General features: G+C 36.4%; 1 protein-coding gene across 5 annotated transcripts in view; it reads right to left on the bottom strand.

The window, feature by feature from the left end:
• The window catches only part of PTBP3 (polypyrimidine tract binding protein 3), a 101,369-nt gene that overhangs the window by 24,861 nt on the left and 51,878 nt on the right, over positions 1-24,630 (bottom strand). For all 5 annotated transcript variants that reach the window (XM_067743652.1, XM_067743653.1, XM_067743650.1 and 2 more), the window contains 3 exons: positions 17,349-17,513; positions 6,016-6,126; positions 4,352-4,520 (listed from right to left, as the gene is read on the bottom strand). In XM_067743652.1, coding sequence (XP_067599753.1) covers positions 4,352-4,520; positions 6,016-6,126; positions 17,349-17,513 — 445 coding nt within the window. The remainder of the gene's footprint in view (positions 1-4,351; positions 4,521-6,015; positions 6,127-17,348; positions 17,514-24,630) is intronic.

Raw genomic sequence — 24,630 nt, 5'->3', positions numbered from 1 at the left:
TAATAACTGGGGAATCTGAAGGATATAAGGGAATTCTTTGAACTATTCTTGCAACTTAAAGTATTTCAATAAAAAGTTACTAAAATACTATCAACTTTAAAATATAAGTATTTATCTTTATAATATCAAAGTAATACAGGATTTCTTAAACATGACACAAAAACACAAATATAAAGGAAATGGCAAATAAATTTGACTACATAAAAATACCATGGAGAGAATGAACCAATAAGCCAAAACGGAGAGAAATTATTTGCAACACATAATACCAACAAAGGACTAGTGTCTAGGATATATAAAGAATTCCCACAAATAAACAAGAAAAGACAACAAACCAAACACAAAAACAGGCAAAAGAATTAACAGAAAATTCATAAAGGAGAATGGCCAATAAATAAAGTAAGTTCAACCTCATTGGTAATCAAGGAAATTTCACAGCAGTACTGTTCATAATAGCCTCAAACTAAAACAACCCAAATGTCTATCAACAGCAGAATAGATAAACGAACTGTGGTATATTCATACAATGGGAATCTATACACTTGACAGTATTGACAATGAATAAGCGATAGCCACATATGTGAACATGGATGAATCAAAAGAAAACAAACAGTATGATTCCATTTAGATAAAGTTCTAAATATAGGAGAAAAGAATTTTTTAAATTAGCACTTAGGGCTGCATAATGAGTAGTAAAAAAACCAACCAAACCACAGGGGAAAAGCAGAAAAGCAAAAGCATGACTATCATCAAAAATTTGAGACTACAGTTATCTTGGAGCAGGGAGAGTGGGAACACAATAAATGAGAGGGGTACAAATAGTGCTTCTTCAGTATGTGTAAACATTTTATTTCTTAATCTGGATAGTAATTACATGGGTATTTAAAACTGTATTCACAGGTTTTACAAGCTTTTCTATAGGTATAATATATTTCTCTAAAAAGAGGGAAAGAATGCTCACAACTTAGCCCTAAGACCTTTAAACGGTAATCTTTAAAAGAAAGAAAAGAAAGAACAGCCAGTGAGGTAAGGAAAAAAGTCATGGAAGTGTGGTGTTTCTGAAGCCAAGAGAAAAAAAAGAGGGAATAGTGAACAGTTCAAATATTTGTGAGAGGCAGAGTAAACTTTCACACAACACATAAAAAAGTACTGTTCTCTGTTTGATGAATTATTTATCTTATAACGTAGACACTATTCTGCAACGACAAAGGATTTATTAATACAATAAAAAAAGGATGGTAACATTCTGGTTATTTTATATTCAGAAACCAAAATTTTAAATTGTATTTTTAAAATGTCCTCCTCCCACAATGCAGAACATTAATTATACCAACAGTATGTATTCAATTACTGAAATACGTGCAGTTCTGCATTTGCAAACTTGAGTGATAGCCCCAATTTCTATCATTTGTTATTAAAATGGTAATTACAAAGACCTTTGGCTCTCCCAAATTGTACATATGAGTAGGGGCTGATAACAAATACAGTCATCCCTCAGTATCCACAAGGGATTGGTTCCAGCACACTCCCCAACCCCCCACCCTATAGACACCAAAATCCAAGGATGCTCAAGTCCCTTATATAAAATTGTATGGTATTTGCATATAATCTCTGCACATACTCCTGCATACTGTGAATCATCTCTAGATTGCTTATAATACCTGGTATGTTGTAAATGCTATGTAAATAGGTGTAAGTACACTGTAATGCTATGTAAAATAGTTGCTGGTACAAGGTAAATTCAAGTTTTGCTTTTTGGAACATTAGGGAATTTTTTTCCCTCAAATATTTTTGATCTGCAGTTGGTTGAATCCACAGATTCCAAACCTGTAGATATGGAAGCCCAACTGTATAAAACACAAAACTTTGGTCAGACTAAAACAGAAACTTTAACAATTTAGGAACATGAACTGAACAATGTACTTGACATTTTCAGTTATAAATAACAAAAAGCTTTAACACTAAATTTACCATCTGTTTTCTAGAAAATTTTGGACAACAATCTGGCTAAGGATTCTTTTTTCTCACCTATAAAATGAAGATAAACTAAATATCACTTGAAGTCTCAACTAATATTTTATGGTGTCATCTGGGAAAGAAAAATCAATCACAAAGGGTAATAAAATTAAAATACTTTTAACTAAATAATAAACCACACTTCGAGAGTTGCAAAACCAAAAAGTATATTAACCTAATGATATATCCAAGTAGGCTCTCCACTACTTTTCCCTTTACATAAAGGTTTATTTCAAAAGTTTAAATTATTGAGAATTTTAAATAAAAGAAGGAAGCTCTCCAAAGCAACATTTGTATGAGTAATGCAGAAGACTACTTTTATTAGTGCAAAAATGCAACTTCACACAAACTTAGGGTTAAGATGAAAAGTTCTGATGTTTAAAAAACAAAAACAAAAAATTGTAAATCCTCTTCTTTGAATAAAGGAAAAACATACTACTAATTTAGGTCCTTGTTTTAAAGTATCACTACTTAAAAAAGGAAACGTATTTCTCTTAAGACCACTTACACCAGTATTTTGCTGGTTATATTGGGCTGGCCAAAAGGTTCACTCGGTTTTTTCTGTAAGACACCTTTAGTAGCACTTAGTTGTCTTTAACTTCATTTGAAACAGTTTTGTTAGATTGTATTGTGACAGCTATCAGATCAGCATGCATTTTAAAAAAAACATCAAAATTGGTGAATTTCTGTGTAGCCATTTTAATATTGAAGATGGAAGAAAAAAAGCAACATTTTCAGCATATTATACTTTATTATTTCAAGAAAGGTAAAAACACAACTGAAACACACAAAAAGATTTGTGCAGTGTATGGAGAAGGTGCTGTGACTGATCAAACATGTCAAAAGTGGTTTGCAAAGTTTCGTGCTGGAGATTTCTTGCTGCACGATGTTCCACAGTTGGGCAGACCAGTTGAGTTGATAGCGATCCAATTGAGACATTAATTGAGAACAATCAATGTTATACCATGTGGGAGATAGCCAACATACTCAAAATATCTGAATCAAGCACTGAAAATCATTTGCACCAGCTTGGTTACGTTCATCGCTTTGATGTTAGGGTTCCACATAAGCGAAAAAAAGCCTTCTTGACCGTATTTCCCCATGTGATTCTCCACTTAAACGTAATGAAAACGTTTTGTTTTCAAAACAAATTAAGACAGACGATGAAAAGTGGATATTGTACGATAATGTGAAACGGAAGAGATTGTGGGGCAAGCGAAATGAACCACCACCAACCACACCAAAGGCTAGTCTTCATCCAAAAAAGGGGATGTTGTGTATATGGTGGGATTGGGAGGGGGAGTCCTCTATTTTAATTAGCTCCTTCTGGAAAACCAAACGATTAATTCCAACAAGTACTGCTCCCAATTAGACCAACTGAAAGCAGCACTCGACAAAAAAGCGTCCAGAATTAGTCAACAAAAAATACGTAATCTTCTATCAGGATAACATAAGACCACATGTTTCTTTGAGCACCAGACAAAAACTGTTACAGCTTGGTTGGGAAGTTCTGATTCACCTGCTGTATTCACTAGACATTGCACCTTCAGATTTTCATTTATTTCAGTCTTTACAAAATTCTCTTAATGGAAAAAATTTCCATTTCCCGGAAGACTGTAAAAGGCACCTGGAACAGTTCTTTGCTCAAAACGATAAAAAGTTCTGAGAAGATGGAATTATGAAGTTGCCTGAACAATGGCAGAAGGTAGTGGAACAAAAGGGTGAATATGTTGTTCAATAAAGTTCTTGGTGGGGCTTCCCTGGTGGCGCAGTGGTTGAGAGTCCGCCTGCATCAGGGGACACGGGTTCGTGCCCCGGTCCGGGAAGATCCCACATGCCGCGGAGCGGCTGGGCCCATGAGCCACAGCCGCTGAGCTTGCGCGTCTGGAACCACTGCTCCGCAACAGGAGAGGCCACAACAGTGAGAGGCCCGTGTACTGCAAAAATAGTTCTTGGTGAAAATGAAAAATGTGTCTTTTATTTGTACTTAGAAACCAAAGGAACTTTTTGGCCAACCCTATAAATCAACTTATTTAAACCAGTGGTAATATATAAGACTATTAATTTCAAGCAAATGGTTGCATGGTTTATAAATAACAAGTAATATTAATGTTAGAAAATAAATTCAATTTCAGGTATCCACTTGTTTTTGCCAACTAATAGAATCTACTAATATTAAGATTCAATTAATGAACACATTTTCGTTCCATGATTCTCACTTTTCTTTAGAAATCCTGAGAGAATCCAAGAAGAAACCACCTGACATATATGGATTAATAAATGAAACTTTTAACTTCAGAAAGCTTGTTCTGTGACCCAAAAGAGAACTACTCACCGAAAGCCATAGGGGGTTCAAGGGATGGCTGGCCATCACCAGTAGGAAGGTCTAAGCGAGTGAAGTCTCTGCTTTTGTCGTTATTATATTTCACATTAAGGCTGGTAAGCTTGGAGAAGTCAATACGCAGAGTGCAGCATGCATTATAGATATTCTGGCCATCCAGAGTCTAAATAAAGCATGTAAGAAAGCATGATGTTTTACAAGATAATAACAATAATAAATCAAGTAGCCTCTATTTTGACAGAGTGGTAATCAGGCATAAAGCAAAGAGGACTAAACTAAAAGCCAAAGACCTGGGTTTACTTTTAACTCTGTCACTGTGTGAGCCTAAGAGAGAAAATGAAAATCTCTATTTCTCAGTTTTTTCATCTGTAAAGTAAGGATAATAATCCCTATCCTGTCTATGATAAGAGCAAACGGAAGAGGAGAAATGTATAAGCTTAGAAAACTATTATACATTATTGTACATTGTACTAATTATTATGATGATTATTTTTTAAATGTTTAAAGATATTTAAATTTTACATTTCATCTTAATTCATTTTAGTGTACTTTATATAGGTTAAGATGAAATAAAGCCTTTGTAAATGGTACCTGTCAGAACCACAATATGTGAAATATTATCTACCACTTACTGTTTTTCTTGTTAAGTTTATTTTCTTTGAGTAATAAACTTGAGGGAAGTTTTGAGTCAGATCAGATACAAGACCAAAAATCAGCAAACCCTCCTTTGAAAATAATAAAGACTTACCAAAGGGATATTTATAGCTACTTATGACTTCCACAAACACTTCAATTTATAAAAATAGATACCAGAAACCAAAACATAAAAATATCAATTAAAAAAAACCATACAAATATACAAAAACCCCTGACTTATCATGATAGTTATTGACCAGTATGCCATCATGAAGGTACAAAATAATATATGTGGGTAGAGGGTACAGCAAATATAAATGTTATTCCTAATCAAGAACTAGACACTTTGTGATACACAAAAGTACTATAAACCTTAGTCCCTATCTTTGGAAAAAAATTAGAAATAATTCAGATACCAATACAAGACAGAATTAGAGTTAGGGATAGATCTCAATAGGAGATGGGTCAAACGTAACCAAACTGAATGTGAAGTTTTACATCCTGTGGAAAGTCAAGCACTCATGTACTAACAAGAAGACAATATGAATTTAAGGCAGCATATTTCCTAAGATTTAATGTCTTTAGCAATTTAGAGCTCAATGAAATTCAACAGTGAATATGGTTGCAAAAATACTGAAATCAATCAATCTTTGGCTCACTTAATATAAGTAAATGAGGCACTAGGGTAAAGATAATCCTACTTTATTAGTCAGATTATAACAGAAGTACTGTGCTCAACTCTAGACTTTAAATAGGACAAACAGAAATGAGTCCCAGAAATCTGAGAAATGATAGGTGATTTGAAACCATTTCATATGAAGAAAGAAGTAATTTTTAGACTATAAGAAGAGCATATGGAACAGTACTTTTAAAAATGGTAAATTTCAGTATGTATATTTTATTACAATTTTCAAAAAAAAACACATGGTAAACTACAGCAAAGGAGAAGACATGATGGCTTTCTCTGGTATCACTGAAGTGACTGATTAACAACTGAAAAATGAAAAAAAGATCATAATTACCATTTTGGCATAATGTGCATTCAATGGGTCAGCATACTGAAGCAAAGCTTGAAACTGATTATTCTTTGTAAAGGTGATAATCTTTAAGACTGTGCCAAATTTAGAAAATATCTGGAAAAAAGTTCACATTAGGTTAAATTTAAGGAAAAAACTTGCTAACATATCTTTATAAATACAACTTGATTCATTAATCCCAGGTTTTTTTTTTTGTTTGTTTTGTTTTGTTTTCTTGCGGTACGCGGGCCTCTCACTGTTGTGGCCTCTCCCGTTGCGGAGCACAGGCTCTGGATGCGCAGGCTCAGCGGCCATGGCTCACAGGCCCAGCCGCTCTGCGGCATGTGGGATCTTCCTGGACTGGGGCACGAACCCGTGTCCCCTGCATTGGCGGGCAGACTCTCAACCACTGCGCCACCAGGGAAGCCCCTGAATCCCAGTTTCAAATGAAAATAATTTCCTCTATTAAAACTATTGGTACCAAAATCACTTCAATCAAGCCTAAGATGTTCATGTTTCAACACTCGTGCATGGCTTAAAACAGTGCCTGACACATAACAGGCACTAAATATTTAACCTATTTTATAGCATGTCATAAATGGCACAATACTGAATCAGGAGGTTACAACAGGAATTAATTAATGCTATGAGATGTTGGTGTTACAAAGCATATACCTGGAAGTGGAAGAGTCATACGGATCAACTATTTCAGCCTGAGAATCAGCATCTACTTGAAATTTTTATAGACAGGAAAACTACAAAATATTCAACAAAATGAACAACAGAATGTTCAATGCTCTAATAATTCATCAAATACTCATAGAGCACTGTTCTAAGCTCTAGAAAGTCAGCAGTGAACAAAACAGTAACAAGAGTCTCAATATGGGCTCATCAATTTTAAACAATAGTACCATACTAATGTTAATAATAGGGGAAACTGTGTATGTCTGTGGCGGTAAGGAGGTATATATATTCTGCTCAAGATTTTTGTGAACTAAAAATGCTCTAAAGAATTCTAGTAAAAAACAAAATGTGAAACAGGAAAAAAAAAACCTGAAAAAGGCAGAAAGAGAAGGGGGAAGAAACAACAAACAAGTAGGAAACAGTTACCAACCTAGTAGATATAAGCCCAACTATATAAAAAATCACTTTAAATGTGAATGTTCTAAATATGCCAATTAAAATACATACTTGTCAGAGTGGGCTTTTTAAAAAGCACAAACAAAACCCACCTCCAGGTTATTCATCAGAAACCCACTTTAAATATAAAGACTCAAGCTAAAGGGAGAGAAAGATACACCATGCTAACACTAATTTTTAAGAAAAGCTGGTACAGCTATATTAATTTTAGACAAAGCTGACTTTTGAAGAAAAATTATCAGGGATAAAGAAGGAGGGTATATAATAATAATAGGGGTCATTTATCCAAGAAGACATAACAACCCTTAATATGTATGTGCTTCATGAAAAAGAATCAAAATACTTGAGAAAAAAAGCTGCTGGACTATAAAAACACTATTGTAGCTGGAGACTTTTAACACCGCTCTGTCACTAATTGACAGATCCAGAAGTCAGAAAATCAGGAAGGATATAGCTGAACTGAATAGCATCATCAATCAACTGGATCTAATTGACATTTATAGAACAGTGCACCCAATAATAGAATACACATTCTGAATTTTGCATGAAACACTGACCAAGATAGACACATTCTGAGCCATAAAACACACTTTAACAAATTTAAAATAACAGAAATCATACAGTGTATGTTCTCAAACAATTATAGATTTAAACTAAAAATCAATAACAGAAAAAAATAACCTGGAAAATCCTCAAAGAAAGAAAAAAAAGAAAGAAACGAGTCTCTGCTCTCATAAGGAAAGACAGACGATAAACAAATAAGCCAATAAATAACAATGTCTGGTCATAAAAAAGTGTTTTGCTTTAAAAATAAAAGGGAAAGGGATGAGAGTGAACTGGAATGCAAGTTGGGAAGGTGCAAGGGTGCTCAAGGAAGGCGTCTCTAAGGAGTCTTTAGAGAAGCGGAATAAACAGAGTTGGGGGAAAGTTTCCTGACAGACCCCTGGTTACCAATGCTCTTACAACACTTGTTATACTTCCCCACCACAAGTTCAGGGCCAGGGTTACTACAATGCATTTTGCTTTCCTCTGACATCCCATTTTAAATCTACAACACTTGTTATACTTCCCCACCACAAGTTCAGGGCCAGGGTTACTACAATGCATTTTGCTTTCCTCTGACATCCCATTTTAAATCTGGATTTTAATAAGCCAGAAACTTGCCCTTCTGCTTCTAAGGATAAAAACATAAGTATTCCCTATGCTGCTAAGAATTTGCTGTTATCAAATACTATGTATGTGTCTCCTTAATAGGCAAATGGTCCTGCTTTTTAATTATCAGAAAGAATGATCAAGAATAACTATCCTAGGGATTTCCCTGGTGGTCCAGTGGTAAAGAATCCGCCTGTCAATGCAGGGGACATGGGTTCGAGCCCTGGTCTGGGAAGATCCCACATGCTGAGGAGCAACTAAGCCCGTGCGCCACAACTACTGAGCTTACACTCTAGAGCCCACGAGCCACAACTACTGAGCCCGTGAGCCACAACTACTGAAGCCTGTGCACCTAGAGCCCATGCTTTGCAACAAGAGAAGCCGGTGCACCGCAACAAAGAGTAGCCCCTGCTCGCCGCAAATAGAGAACGCCCATGCGCAGCAACAAAGACCCAACACAGCCAAAAAATAAATAAATGTATTAAAAAAAAAAAAGAATCTGCCTTCCAATGCAGGGGATGTGGGTTTGATCCCTGGTCGGGGAACTAAGATCCCACATGCTGTGGGGCAACTAAGCCTGTGCGCCACAACCACTGAGCTCACGTGCCGCAACTGCTGAGCTTGCGTGTCTCAACTAGAGAGCCCACATGCCACGAACTACAGAGCCCATGTGCTCTGGAACCCCTGCACCACAACCACAGAGCCCACACGCACTGGAGCCTGTGTGCCACAACTAGAGTAGAGAAAACCCACATGCCACAACTAGAGAGAAGGCTTCGTGCCGCAACGAAGATCCTGCACGCCACAACGAAAGATCCCACATGCCTCAATAAAGATCCCACACGCCACAACGAAAGATCCCGCATGCCTCAATAAAGATCCCACATGCCGCAGCTAAGACCCAATGCAGCCAAAAATAAATAAGTAAATAAAAAATAAATCTTAAAAAAAAGAATAACTATCCTAGAGCACAGGCAACAAAAGAAAAAATAGATAAATTCAACTACATCAAAATGGACACTTATGTTCATCAAGACTATCAACTGACTTGAAAAGACAACCCACAAAATGGGAGCCAATATTTGCAAATCATGAATCTGATAAGGGGTTAATATACAGAAATATAAAAAAAACTCCTACAACTCAACAACAACAAAAACCCAATTTTAAAAACAGGCAAAGGATTTGAATAGACATTTCTCCAAAGATAATCAATAGCAACAAGCACTTGAAAAGATGCTCAATGGGAACTCCCTGGTGGTCCAGTGGTTAGGACTGCCAAGGGCCCAGGTTCGACCTCTGGTCAGGTCAGGGAACTAAGATCCTGCAAGCCGCGTGGTGTGGCCAAAAAAAAAAAAAAAGAAAAGATGCTCAACATCACTAATCATCAAAATGCAAATAAAAACTACAACAAAATACCACTTCACGCCCCCATTAGGACAGGTACTATTAAAAAATCCAAAACAAACAGAAAAGATTAAGTGTTGGGGAAGATGTGGAGGAAGTGGAACCCTTGTGCACTGTTGATGGAAATGTAAAATGGTGCAGTGGCTATGGAAAACTGTATGGGGATTCTTCAAAAAAAATTAAGAAGAAAATTACCATATGATCCAACAACTCCATTTCTTGGCATATACCCAAAAGAATTGAAAGCAGAGACTCAAAGAGATAATCTGAACACCTATGTTCATAGCAGCATTATTTGCAATAGCCAAAAGATGGAAGCAACTCAAGTATCCATCCACAGATGAATGAATAAACAAAATGTGGTATATCCGTACAATGGAATATTATTCAGCCTTAAAAACGAAATTCTGACACATGCTACAACATGGATGAACCCTGAAGACAATGAGTTAAGGGAAATAAGCCAGTCTCAAAACAACAAATGATGCGTGATTCCGCTTATATGAGGAACCTAGAGTAGGCAAATTCACAGACAGGAGGAAGAATGGTGGTTGCCACGGGCTGAGAGAAGGGAGGAATGGGGTGGGGAGTTACTGTTTAATAGGTGCAGGAGTTTCAACGGGAAGATGAAAACATTTCTAGAGATACATGCTATTTGGTGATGGTTGCAAAAAAATATAAATGTACCTAATGCCACTGAACTGTACAATTTAAAAAAGTTAAAATGATAAAATTTATGTGTATTTTACCACCCTCCAAGATAAAATAACTATCCTAAAGTCCAAATACTCATTTTTGGCAAGATATGCTTTAATATATTATTAGCTTAGAGTTAAACATTTCTTATAAGAGATAAGAAGATCAACAAGATTTGTGGAACCAATTTGTCTTGGAAGGGATCACCAGAAAATGCCATTCCTTAAAAGATAGTCTGAAGGTTCTTTATTGAAATTTAAAACCTTTAATAAAATGTAGCTAATTTCATTATGGTCATATTTCAGGGTTTAGAACTTTGAGACCTTAACCCCTCATTATAACTGTATTTTGAAAAACACTAGGAAATTTTTTGTTTTGTTCTTTTAATGAAAACTTTGGCCTTGTAACAGGTTATTTCCTCAGTACACCCTCATGTCCTAGATAATATTCTTAAAGTTTATAGAAGAATACCAAATTTACTTTCTTCTCAGCTGTCAAAGATTTTATGTTGTATCTTTCTTTAAGATATAGGTATAAGCATTCTTGGGAAAAGGTATTATGTTTTCTTAATTTCCATCCTTGGTGCTACTATGGTGTTACATGCATGCACAGACATCAATCTATATATTGTAAGTGCATCAATTGAGGTTTGTTTGCTTTTTTTTTCGCCTGATAAAGTAGTAACAATGTTAAAAATGTGTATGTATATATATAAAAGGAGATATAATAACTGCCTAACCTCCCTCCTTCATACTGCAGACACAGGTAGTGCTCTAAAGTACAAGTCAGATTATACTTTTCCCTGCTTAAAATTCCTCACTATCTCCCCATTATCTACATGGTAAAATCCAAGCTCTTTGGTATAACATACACAACTTCTCCCTGGTGTACCTCTCCAACCTCATTTCCTCACACTTTTTATACCACACTATTTACATCAACAGTAGGGAACTGTCTATAGTAGTTCTCCAGATACACTAAGTGGTTTTGGACTTCCATGCCTATACATGTGGCTTTTCCCTTTTCCTGTAACTCTTTACCTAATACCTAGTAAATTTTCATTTATCTTTTTCAAAACTCAGCTCAGGGAATAATGCCACCAGAAAATCCTTAGCCTCACCCAAATCTCAATAGAGTTCATTCTCTAGTACCAAATATTAATATCCCCTCTAGGCCTCATACAAATATTTATCTAGCTGTTTTATTTACATTGGTCTATACATTTGTTTATATATGTCTCCTTTAGACTGAAAGGTCCTTGAAGGTATATACCTTGCCTGAATCATTTCTCTATCATTGAGTACAATTCCTGGCATATAAGAGGCACAGAGTAAATGCTTATTATTAACTGATAACAAATTATACTCTGAGATCTGACTGAAGAATTATGGCAATATGCAATTTTTAAAATGATAAATATTTTTGATGTAAAATATCTTGTTAATGAAGTAACAAGAGCATATAATTTGCTCTAAAATTTGGGATTTTATACTGTATTATGCTACAGAACCTAGTTAATTTCCACTTAACCTTCAGATTTTGTTAATGGTTCGATTCCTTTCCCTCATTTAACTTGAACAAAAACCTGAAGCATATCCTCCCTGACAGATGTGTTTGGCTGTGTAATTTTCATCTGAATGTGCCAAGAGAATATGAATGAACTCAACTGGCTAACCATGGATAGCTCTCTAGAGTCCCCTGGATCGTATTTACTGAAAGAGTAGCTGCAAAGATCAATCTGATACTTTTTTTTTTTTTTAATTTATTTTTGGCTGCATTGGGTCTTCGTTGCTGTGCACGGGCTTTCTCTAGTTGCGGTGAGCCGGGGCCACTCTTTGTTGCAGTGCGCAGGCTTTTCATTGTGGTGGCTTCTCTTGTTGCAGAGCATGGGCTCTAGGCACGTGGGCATCAGTAGTTGTGGCACGCGGGCTCTAGAGCACAGGCTCAGTAGTTGTGGCGCACGGGCTTAGTTGCTCCGCAGCCTGTGGGATCTTCCTGGCCCAGGGCCCAAACCCACGTCCCTTGCACTGGCAGGCGGATTCTTAACGACTGCGCCATCAGGGAAGTCCCCAATCTGATACTTTTGAATAAAGTAAGTGAGCACCAACATTGGGGAATTCAGGAATGCCTGAAGTGTAGTTTTTAACAACTTTTTATAATTATCAAAATACTCAGTTTTAAATAGATTTGGTCTCAAAAGATCAATGTTTAGGAAAGTTTAATATATATTTTTATAGATTACAAGGTCTTTGATTATTTCCTAATATATTTACTTTGCTGTCATAAACATAAGAAACACATAGACTCAACTCTTGACATTTCTTGTGCATTTTAATCTTTTCAGACTTTAAAATGGGACTAATAAAATACTAAAGATCAAATTCTGATAAAATTAATCTTCAGGGTGATGTTTATAAAGAGGGCTTGCCAGAAACTGTTCACCAGTATTCACTTGTAAAAAGCATTATTTATATTAGAACTTTTAAAAATAGCAAGCACATTGGCCACAATTTGTTTATAATAGTTTTTGTAGCCAACAAAACAGCAAGATTTAAGAATTAGAATTTGTATTACTAGTGTTGTATTACTAGTGTTGATTCTTTTGATACCATAATAACTGGTTTTTGCAAGCTATTTATCTTTATTTTGTAATTCAAAAAGGTAAGTCCTTCATCCTGAAGAGATTCACCTTTTGGACATTCATAAAGTAACCCCATATATAACAGTACTTGGAAGTAATGGATTCCACAAAAATACTGTTTTCACCTACTCCTTCAGTACACAAAGAAATTTTTTAGAATGCAGGGTTGAGTTTATGTAATGGAACAGTTGATGAATGCCTTCTTTATCTACAAATACTCGCTAAGTGATGCCATCCAATCCAATGGCCTTAATTACCACTCATATGCAAATGATTACCAATTCTCCAGCGTGAATTCTTAGGCCCAATCCAGACTTATTTCCCAACTGTCTCTTCAACATCTCCCACTTGGCTGTCTAACAGGTATCTCAAATTTAACATGTCCAAAACACTCTCTTGATTCCTCCCCTTCCTCCCACCCCTGCCCTAAATCTTTTTTCGCCCTCAGTCTTTACTATCTTAGTATAAGATAGCTCTATTTTACCAGAGGCTCATATCCTCAATCTGGAAGGCATTCTTGATTACTCTCTTTCTCTCCATAACCCACATCTACTAAACCCATCAGCAAATCACTCCAAATATATACATAATCACCATGTGCAGTGCTCACGTCCCCACCTGGGTCACCACCATCTCTCATCTGGACTATGATAAGAGCCTCCACTTATGCCTACAGTTTATTCTTAACATAGCAACAAGAACATTAAACCTATCATCTCCCTCCTCTACTCAAAATCCTCCATGGCTTCCTATTTTACTCAGTGTAGAGATTACAAAGGCTTTGCATCATCTAGTCTTAACACCTTCTCTGAGCCTATCATTTATGGCTTCCCTATTTTTTACACGCCAATGATATAGTCTTTTTTCTGATATTTGAACACATTAAGCACACTTCCATTTTAGGGACTTTGCACTTGCTGTTCTTTCTGACTGCATCATTGTTCTACCATATATACACATAACTTACACCCTCACATCCTTCAAGCTTCTGTTCAAATGTCATAGTGTAAACACTTCCCCTAACCTACCTCATTTGAAATAGCACCACTCCTATCTCAGTCATCATTAATCCCCTCACCATGAGCTAAAGGAAAAACACTAGCTTCCATAGATGTTAGAGAGCAGTTTAGCTAATATCAACTCTACTTACTAATTAATTATAACATGTGCAACCAACTCCACACTTCCATGTATTTTCCAATCACAATATTTATCACATTTTATGCTATTACTTATGAAATTACATCTTACCCACAAGACCACAAGAGCAAGGATCAGTTTCTTACAATGCAATTTACTAGCATCTGATAAGTACAGCTAACATTTCTTGAGCACTTACTATGTAATAGGCACTGTTCTAAGTGCTTTAAATGCATTAACCCATGTGATCCACACAATGAAGGTATAAAATAGATACCATCTTCATCCCCATTATATAAATAAGAAAAAGACATAGAGGGAGTAAGTTACTTGTCCAAGGTTATAGAGGTAGTAAGTGGTAGAGCTGGGATTCAAACCAGCTCCAGATACTGTATCCTTAATCATTATGCTATACTACATTTTAGTTGGCCAATGGAATAGAGTGTCAGGGGGAGAGGGCTAAATTAACGTAATTAGAGAAAGACTCTCTGAGGAGGTGAATTTGAGCTGCAAATGGAATGATGTAGATTCAGCTAAGTGGCTATCTCCCTAAAGAGTGTTCCAGGCCTAAGAAATAGAAGACAGAAATGGACAAGGACAGAAATAAGAGGGGGGGAGGGGGAGAGGGTCAAAGGGCCAGAAAAGCTAGGGTGTTAAATAAGCAGAAGAGTTAGGAAGTGAGCTTAAAGAGATGGGGAGAAGTCTGCACATGGGGACTTAAGTGCCTTGCTAAGAAGTTTTGGTGTTTTCCAACAGCAATGTGAAGAAGGATTAAACAGGAGAGTGCCATAACTAAAGGGCTGAGAGTCCTATCCCAATGGTTACTATTGAAGACTCTCAATTACCTCTCTTCACCTGAAGGACCCATGATCTTTTGGGAAAGAAACAAGGTTTGTTACTGGTCTGAGGGAAATGACAAATGGAATGACAAGACAGGACCACACAACCTTGACTAAATTCACTGCTGACTGATGGCAATGTTGAGCCACAGGTGCAATAACATCTTCTGTAAAGCAGTAGAAGTTAGCAGTAGCTACAGTGCCACAGTAGCAAAAGCAAACAAAAAATGCTGATGGATCACAGAGGGTTCAATGCCACTTTGCGGGATAAACAGTAGAAAAGAAAATCCACCAGAACAAAGAAACCAATCACTTAAGTAACTGCTGAACACTTTTAGGAAACAACGGTGGCTACGGATACCACTGCTAAAACCCTCCATAGGACATGCTTCACAAATGCACATATTTAGAAAATGGTACTCAGGAAACTATCACAGGGAATAAAGTAGGCATAATAAATGGTATATTTTGATATTTACATGCATAGCACATGAACCATATTAGGAAATATATCTGAGTTCTATCACCAATTGGTACAATGACTGTGGGGAAAGTAACAACTTCTAAGGTCCCCAGTACCCTTATTTGTAAAATGTGAGAATAGGATAGGATACATTTCAATTCTTAAATGCACACACACCCCCCTATGACTCTTCATTCAGTAGTACAAATGCAAAGGTTTGGAAAACAGTTAAATGAGTCTAGACTGGCCTGAGATCATGCTGTTTAATATATGAGGGGGCTTCCCTGGTGGCGAAGTGGTTGAGAGTTCGCCTGCCGATGCAGGGGACACGGGTTCGTGCCCCGGTCTGGGAAGATCCCACATGCCACGAAGCGGCTGGGCCCGTGAGCCATGGCCGCTGAGCCTGTGCGTCCGGAGCCTGTGCTCCGCAACGGGAGAGGCCACAACAGTGAGAGGCCCGCGTACCGCAAAAATACATAATAATAATAATAATAATAATGAGATATAAATATGAAAATAGGGACTTCCCTGCTGGCACCGTGGTTAAGAATCCCCCTGCCAATGCAGGGGACACAGGTTCGATCCCTGGTCCGGGAATATCCCACAAGCCGCAACGAGCAACTAAGCCCGTGTGCCACAACTACTGAGCCTGCGCTCTAAAGCCCACAAGCCACAACTACTGAAGCCCATGTGCCACAACTACTGGAGCCCGTGTGCCTAGAGCCCGTGCTCCGCAACAAGAGAAGCCACCGCAATGAGAAGCCCACGCACCACAACGAAGAGTAGCCCCCAACTCGCCGCAACTAGAGAAAGCTCGCACGCAGCAACGAAGACCCAACGCAGCCATAAATAAATAAATATGAAAATAAGCATATAACATATTTTAGTGTTTTAAAATAATTTTTATACTTAGGTTGTCAAGTATAATGAAATGGAATACTGGAGTTGACATTAGGGGACTTGAATTCTAACTGGTTCTTAAATTACTCTTTACAATATTCAACTCATCAAGTATCTGAGCCGCAGTTTTATTCAATACAAAATTATGTAACTAGGTAGGTGATCGATCTTCCAGTTCTTAAACTCTATATCTTCACAGTAGGCCATGATGTGGTACACTGCCTCTTATCAAGACAGTTTAGACATAGTAATGGGTAGTCTATGAAAGCTATGTTGAGAATCAGTTAGTATTTAACATGATACTTCCTTATTTAAGTTACTCATATTTTCCTTTCAGAGTTTTTAAAATAAAAATACTCAAGTGTAGGGAGGAGTCAGTACAAATAGATTAGTTGTTTTCTATACTGATGGTACTTTCTGAGGAACAACTACTACTGGTGCTTTTTATAGGAGTCTGTGCTTTGTTCATTTTCTTGCTTAGGTATAAAAAAACAGAATTCTTACATACCTTTTTAAATCAAGTATTTAAGTTAGAAAATGGAGGCTTTCAAAAAAGTATCTCTGGGCTTCCCTGGTGGCGCAGTGGTTGAGAGTTCACCTGCCGATGCAGGGGACACGGGTTCGTGCCCCAGTTCGGGAAGATCCCACGTGCCACGGAGCGGCTGGGCCCGTGAGCCATGGCCGCTGAACCTGCGCGTCCGGAGCCTGTGCTCCGCAACGGGAGAGGCCACAACAGTGAGAGGCCCGCGTACCGCCAAAAAAAAAAGAAAAAAAGAAAAACTCAAACTATCTCTAATTGATACTATTTCTTGCATGAAACAGGATGCTGAAGATTTTTTTTTACTATTATTTAAACAAATACATTAACCAAAATCAACAACCTGAAAAACTAAAGACATAAAACATCCGAAGTTACAGAGGTCATATTTGACTCTGCTTTCATAAGAGTGTTCCTCCTTACCTGATGAAGAACTTCCAGGGTAACAGGATAAAAGAGGTTTTCAATAATTATTCGGAGCACAGGGCTCTGCCCAGGTAGGACCGTGCCTTCATTAGCAGGAGCTCCAGGAAGGGCCAGACTTCCTGACTGGACAGCACTGACAGCCTGCAGTGCAGCTTGGGCTCTCTATTTAACAATGCAAAATGAGAACTTGTGGTTACACAGAAGCATTATATAATCCTTAAAATTAGTTGATGTAAAGTAATATGAAGTTAATATATTTAAATAAAAATATACATATCTACTTTCTCTGGATGCATACATCCTAAAATTGTAATCAGTCAAGAATCAAAAGTCTTGCCTTCTTATCACAATGACACAATATTTAAGAAAGTTCTTAAATTTACTTGAAGAAATGAAAACAAAACCATGGCCAAAAAAGAAGAAAATTTGGATATAACTTTTATTTCCTAATTTTTAAATGACAATAGGAAAAAAGACAGCGTGAAGGGTAACATCAAAGGCCACTTTAAAAAATTCACTGAAGTCCCCCTCTTCTCTTTTCCTCCCTGAACAACTGAGTTCTAAAGCCTTTGGGTGGCATATGATAGGTGTAAATACGGAGGAAGAGAGGAGCTGTGGTGGTTCAGAGTGGGGCAGGACGGCATCCCTATACAAAGGCATCCTGGCATGGAGCATCAGAGCCTGAGCAACGCAAGGAGCGCATCCATGTGGTAGGTCTGCCTGGTAAGGGAAATCGGAGCCCAAACAAGGTAAGGAAGGTAGGTATCTGTGAGTGGGTGACTCACTGTTGGCTGTCAGAACCTAGGGAGCACGAGATGGGTAAGAAAGGCATCCAGAGGAGAGTAGCCTAGCCAGGACTGTCAGAACCCAGGGAGAGTTAAGAAGGGGTCCACATGTAGTAAAAATAATCTAAGCAGGGTGAAGAGGAGGTCGGTCCATGGGGACCTGAATGGACTAAGGAAGTAATTCAATGGAGGGGCAGCCTGGCATGAAATGTTAGAATCCAAGCAGGGGCAGGCAGAAAAGTTTTTTAATATCATGCTCCACTAAAAGGAAGCAGGTGCTCTAAAAAATGTCCAGCTCTAAAGCTGGAGCAAGGAAAGCACAAGATGAGTGTGTAACTTTTCTGGTTTTGTGGGGGTTTTGCTGTTGCTGTTTTGTACCAGAATGCGAAGAAGTTTTCAAAGAATGATGGGAACGAGCCAAAAGGACACAGAAGACAGCTGGAAGGGGCTCCCACTGGCCAAATATAGGACAATTTGAGAACCAAAATAATGACTGTAACAAATAAAAACCCATCAAATGAAATGGGAAACATTCAGTCCATAGGCTGATATAAATTGACAGTTGATAAGGAACCGTATATTTACACTGCCTTAAAGTACCTTCCCCCAAACACTCTTCTTTCCCCCTTTGTAAGTCACAACTTTACAGTGGAGAAGCCAGGCAAACACCAGCCAAATCAAGTGATTAAAGAGCACACTATCAATAATGCAACAAATTGAAGTTATGTGCTCCCTGATATGATGCAACGAGAAAAAAAGAGCATTACTTCTGTGACATTCCTGTCAAAGCTACATACACTGAATCTAATCACAAGGAAACATCAGACAAACTCAAATTGAGGGATGGCCTAAAAGATAAGTAGCCCATAATTTTCAAAAGCGTCAAGGTTACGAAGTCAAAAAAACCCTATAACTGTTTCAGATAAAAGGATACTAGAAGATGTGATTTCTAAATGGAACACGTGGTTATGAATAATGCTTATTTTGCTGGAACAAACATTATTGGGACAACTGGAAAAACTCGAACGGGGACTGAGGATTGGAGGGAAGTAATGCATCAAATGTTAATTTCCTGATTTTGACCACTGTATTCTGGTTGTGTAGAAGAATATTCTTCTTTGAAGGAAATGCACACTAAAAGTTTGGCCAGTGAACACAGACCAGATTAACAATTTATTCCCAAATGCCTCAAGAAATCAACAGTTCTTTGTATTATATCTGTAACTCTTTTTAAATTTTGTGACTGTCTCAAAATTTAAAACAATTATTTAAAAAAAACAAAAAAAAAACAAAAAAACCAATTATTTAAAAAATAAAGTAGGTGAAAGAGAAAATTGAAGAGAAAAAAAGCACGGTTAATGATTATTGAAATTAAATGCAAGTTTTCATCAGTCTTTTGTTCCATACTTATAATTTCCTAAGAATGGTGATAATTAGTAAACTGTGTCACAAAATGAAAAAATCCTACCACTTTAATGCAGATTCTTTCATTTCTACATATTGTACTCACTTGCAATTTTAAAGAACATAGTACTTTGTCTCAGTACTTTGTTTTCTATATGAACATTTGTTTTCATGACTTTAATTTTTAATTTAACTATTTATTATACCACCTTTCTAATGTGAGATGAGTAGCTTTCCAACATTTTGCTATGAAAAATAACATTAAAATAAGTATCTTTCTGGAAAAGTGGCAGTCTTTTACTTTCTGCATGCTTAAGAGTTGAACAACTTCCACTTTTATATACATTTTTTTTTTTACCTTTTAACAGCATTTTAATGTCATATACAGACTTTTATATATCAAGTAAAACACAAACTACCAAATGCTGTTTCCAAATCATCTTTGAGAACAATATATAAATTATATGAATATTTTATATCATTAGCTTTCAAAACTATGTTCTCGTAAAGCCAAGTGTGTGGAATACTGAGCATCCTAATTCTGCTTCAAACATGGCAGTTTATCTATTTTATAGTGGGCTCCCCAGTAAGATTTTATTTGGAAAAAAGGGTTGTACTGCTTTCAAATTTGAAAACCGGCTCACATTTCCACTTTGAGCCTTTAAATAGGCAATGATGATGTTGGGAGGTCATTCAAAAAAGACTCAGAATTAACACACGGATTAGAGTTAGCAGAAAAGAACATTAAAGTAGTTATTATAACTGTATTGCGTGCACACACACACAGAAAAAAGAAAGGTTAAGTAGAGACATGGAAGACCAACAGTGCTGTCCAACAGAATTTCCTGTGATAATGGAAATGTTCAACATCTACAGTATGCAATATGACAGTACTAACCACAAGTGGCCAGTGAGCACTCCAAATGTACCTAGTGCAACTGAAGAACTGAAATTTTTATTTTTGTATTTATTTAAATTTAGCCACATTTAGCTAGCAGCTACCACACTGGACATCACAACTTCATAATGTCTAGGAAAAATCATCATAGTGAGGCTCTCAGTGGAATAATGGTGCCTTTTCTTCTTCTATCAGGATGATTAAATCTTATCAAAACGAAGCCTGCATAACTGAAAGTAAACTTAACCTCACTAACTTTTTTTTGCCTGCACTGCGCGGCTTGTGGGATCTTAGTTCGCCGACCAGGGATTAAACCTAGGCCCTCGGCAGTGAAAGTGCAAAGTCCTAACCACTGGACCGTCAGGGAATTCCCAACCTCACTGACTTTACTTCATTACCCATCAATCATTCTATCAATCCTTTTTATTAAACAATTCTATATACATGCTTATTGCTGCTATATTACTGTTATTGTTGCTACTGTTGTTGTTTCTCTTCCTTCACTCTTTCCTCTTTGGCATAGAAGATACCACAGTGGAGAAACATGAGAAGCCATGGTATATATTGTCCATATCATTCTAGAGTTGTCAATATACTCTGCATTAGTACTTCACAGAGCATTGAGTACAAAAGTCTCTGCATAGCAGGCATGCAAAAAAATTATTTTGACAATAAAAGTCTGAGAAAAAGATTTATTTAATAATTAACTTTACAGTTTCAATTTTTAATTAGGCAAATATATTTAAGTAAAGAAAAATCAAAGTGGAGGCATACTTTCCACTGAGGACAACAGAAAAGTGAGGGGGGGAAAAAAAGAAATGTCTTCTTAACATGAAGAGATATTTCAGATACACAGAAGACATATTTTCTGTGTATCTGATACTAAACATTATAAGGCAGCAGAATTCTTATTATGGGATAGTTTTAAATGTTTCAGCAACAAACCCTCCGGAATGGTTACATTAACTAGTGGTAAAGGAAACAGCAGTAGTATGATGGAAAAATCAACAAATATTTTATTGAGGTGGGGGAGGTATATATACTTCATGTAAAATTTAAACATGCCTGGATAATGTGAAGAAACCATTTTTAAAATTGAGATGGAAATGAATATACAACAAAATTCACAGATCTTAAGTGTTCCGTTGGATGATTTTTTGGGAAATTTTTTAAGGGAAAATCCTTCCATGGTCATCTCTTTGCAAATTTATAAACTTCCACCCACAAGGTCAAGAAAAACTGTCTATACAAAAATGAATCATATTAATACAACCACTCCTCAAATGCTGTACCTCAAAATAGGATCTAAATTTTTTAGCTATAATTTTAGCTTAAACCAAGGGACAAAGATACTTGATATTCACCTGACCCTCTGCCAAGTATGTCCATAAGCTGGAAAAGAAGTTATGTGCATGTTTTGGGATATCTTGCTATTCAAAGAGAAGAGAATGAAACAGTAATTTATCAGTTTCTGAGGGCTGCCTGAATAAAAAAACATCTGGTACATTTTATATATGCAAACAGGACCTTCAATTTTGACTTCAGCTTTGGTGTAGGACTCTGAATAAAAGAAAAATATTATTTTATCAAACACCAATGCAAAAAATGGACAAAAGTAACAAAATGGAAAGGGTACTGGGAAGAAATCAAGGCTATCTAAGAATAAACTAGGTCATTTGGGCTGGCTTTGGTTGCCAAGCAACTGGGATTTCTCACTGTTTCCCTTTGGAATAATCCAGTCTTTAAGAGTTTTATTGTTTATATCATCTTTAAGAATTTAACATATTTAGGAATAACACTAATGTGAAAACTGCATGACTTACATGAAGGAGAATTAAAAATTCTTCTGAAAGATAGGAAATAAAATATAACTTCCTCCTCAAAAGGATCAGTTAGCAATATAGACATGTTAATTATCTACAAATAAATCTATAAAATCAACCCAATTCTGTGTTTTTTGGGGTTAGGAGTTATCAAAATAATTCTAATACATCCTGAGAAATAAACAAAACATATTATCCATTTAATTTCTAAAAAGAGAGGGTAAAGAATAGGGCCTTGCCCTACAACATATTAAGCCTTAGGGACACTGAATTAGGAATGGAACAGAACAGAATCCAAAAGGTAGTCCATATTAGACATGGACTGCATACCATGTGAGTCACACACACATGAGGGTAGATGGGGGTCACGCAAGCAGAATGTGTAGTCGTGTCTAACAAGTGTATATATGCGGGTTGTAAATACGCATAGTCTGTGTATGGAAAACTAGACCATGACAAAAGACAAGTTTCACAAGAGTGGATATATATATATTTTTTAAGATTTTTTTTGATGTGAATCATTTTTTAAAAAGTCTTCATTGAATTTGTTACAATAGTGCTTCTGTTTTATGTTTTTTGGCACGAGGCATGTGGGATCTTACCTCCCCAACCAGGGATCGAACCCACACCCCTTGCATTAGAAGGCAAAGTCTTAACCACTGGCCTGCCAGGGAAGTCCCATGAATGGATAATATTGATAAATGGGTTATTCAACTACAACAAAAGAGAAACTGGTCACTGGGAGTAAGAGAAAGACCAAAGCCTCACTCTCCACCCACAAAATATTCTTAACAAAACAAAGATTTAAACACTACAAATAAAAACAACCAAAACATGAAAGTATAAGAAAATATAGGTAAAAAAAATGTTTTTAATCTTGCTATACTGGGTTTTTATGAGTATGGTACCCATGTCAGAGACCATAATACAACTTCAGAGATTTGACTATTATATAAAAATATTTTAAAAATTGCATTAGCAGACAAAATTCTAGACAGAAAGTATACAGAATGGTGGCTGCCAGGGTGGGGGTAGGGGAAATGAGGAATAAGTGTATAACAGGTATGGAGTTTCAGTTTGGGAAGATGAAAAAGTTCTGGGGATGGATGGTGGTGATGGGTTGCACAATGAAAATGTACTTAATGCCACTGAACCATACACTTAAAAATGGTTAAAGTGATAAATTTTACGTTATATATATTTTACCACAATTGAAAAAATCGGGGAAAAACTGCATTAACAGAAATCACTATAAACACTTTACAAGTTATTAAATAAAAGAGAGTAAACAATAAGATACAATTTGTTAACTAGCATATTAACACAGATGGACAGGAAAACTGCTTGCTCATATATTATCAGTGGCACCCTAAATCAGCAAATGAGCTTTAGAGAAAGCAATCATGCAACATATACTGAAACATAAAACATGCATAGGCTTAGTCCCAGCAATTTTGTTGTCAGAAACATAAATAAGATAATGCTGCATGTGTGCCAAGATATGTAAGAATGCTGCTGTAGTACTATTTGTAAGAGCATAACATGGCAAACAATCTCAATCTAACAACAAGAAACTGGATAGCACAGGACAGGGAGATCAGCTCGGTGCTTTGTGACCACCTAGAGGGGTGGGATAGGGAGGGTGGGAGGGAGATGCAAGAGGGAGGGGATATGGGGATATGTGTACACATATATCTGATTCACTTTGTTATACAGCAGAAACTAACACAACATTGTAAAGCAATTATACTTCAATAAAGATGTTAAATTAAAAAAAGAAAAGAAACGGGATAAATGATGGCTGCCCTTTTGAAGAGAGTATTATGCAGTCATTTAAAAATTATGAAGTAAAAAAATAAAATAAAAAGTATGAAGTAATTCTATATTTGTTGTCATGAAACAACATCCCTGACATATTGTAGAGAAAAAATAATTAGTTTTCAGTAGTTTTCAAACTATTAGGATTCCATTGGTATAAAATTATATACATAGACAATAACCTGAATAGAGAAGGGGTACACAGTTAAATGTTAGCAAAATGTTAGTTAATTAGTTATATCTGGGTAACTGGATTGTTTTATTTTTTATTTTTCTGGATTGTTTGAATGTTTTACCATGAGCATGTATCCTATTTACAAGGCAATTTTTCATTAAAAAAAATTATACTATTTAAAAATATCTAACATTTCATTTACTCTTAAGTTTAGATAGTTTATTATAGGCCATTAATATCTCTTAATAAGTTAAGGATTGTGTGCAGGAAATGTCACTGTTTCTAAAAATGTGTAAAACTATGAATTCAGCAGCTTGCATTATAATGACTTTCAACACAGAGTCAAAGAGCTGAAGGAGTTCTTTTGCCTAGAGCA

The sequence above is a fragment of the Pseudorca crassidens genome, chromosome 7 (genome assembly GCF_039906515.1).
Source record: "Pseudorca crassidens isolate mPseCra1 chromosome 7, mPseCra1.hap1, whole genome shotgun sequence".
NCBI lineage: Eukaryota > Metazoa > Chordata > Mammalia > Artiodactyla > Delphinidae > Pseudorca > Pseudorca crassidens.
This window is presented reverse-complemented; position numbering and strand designations above follow the sequence as displayed.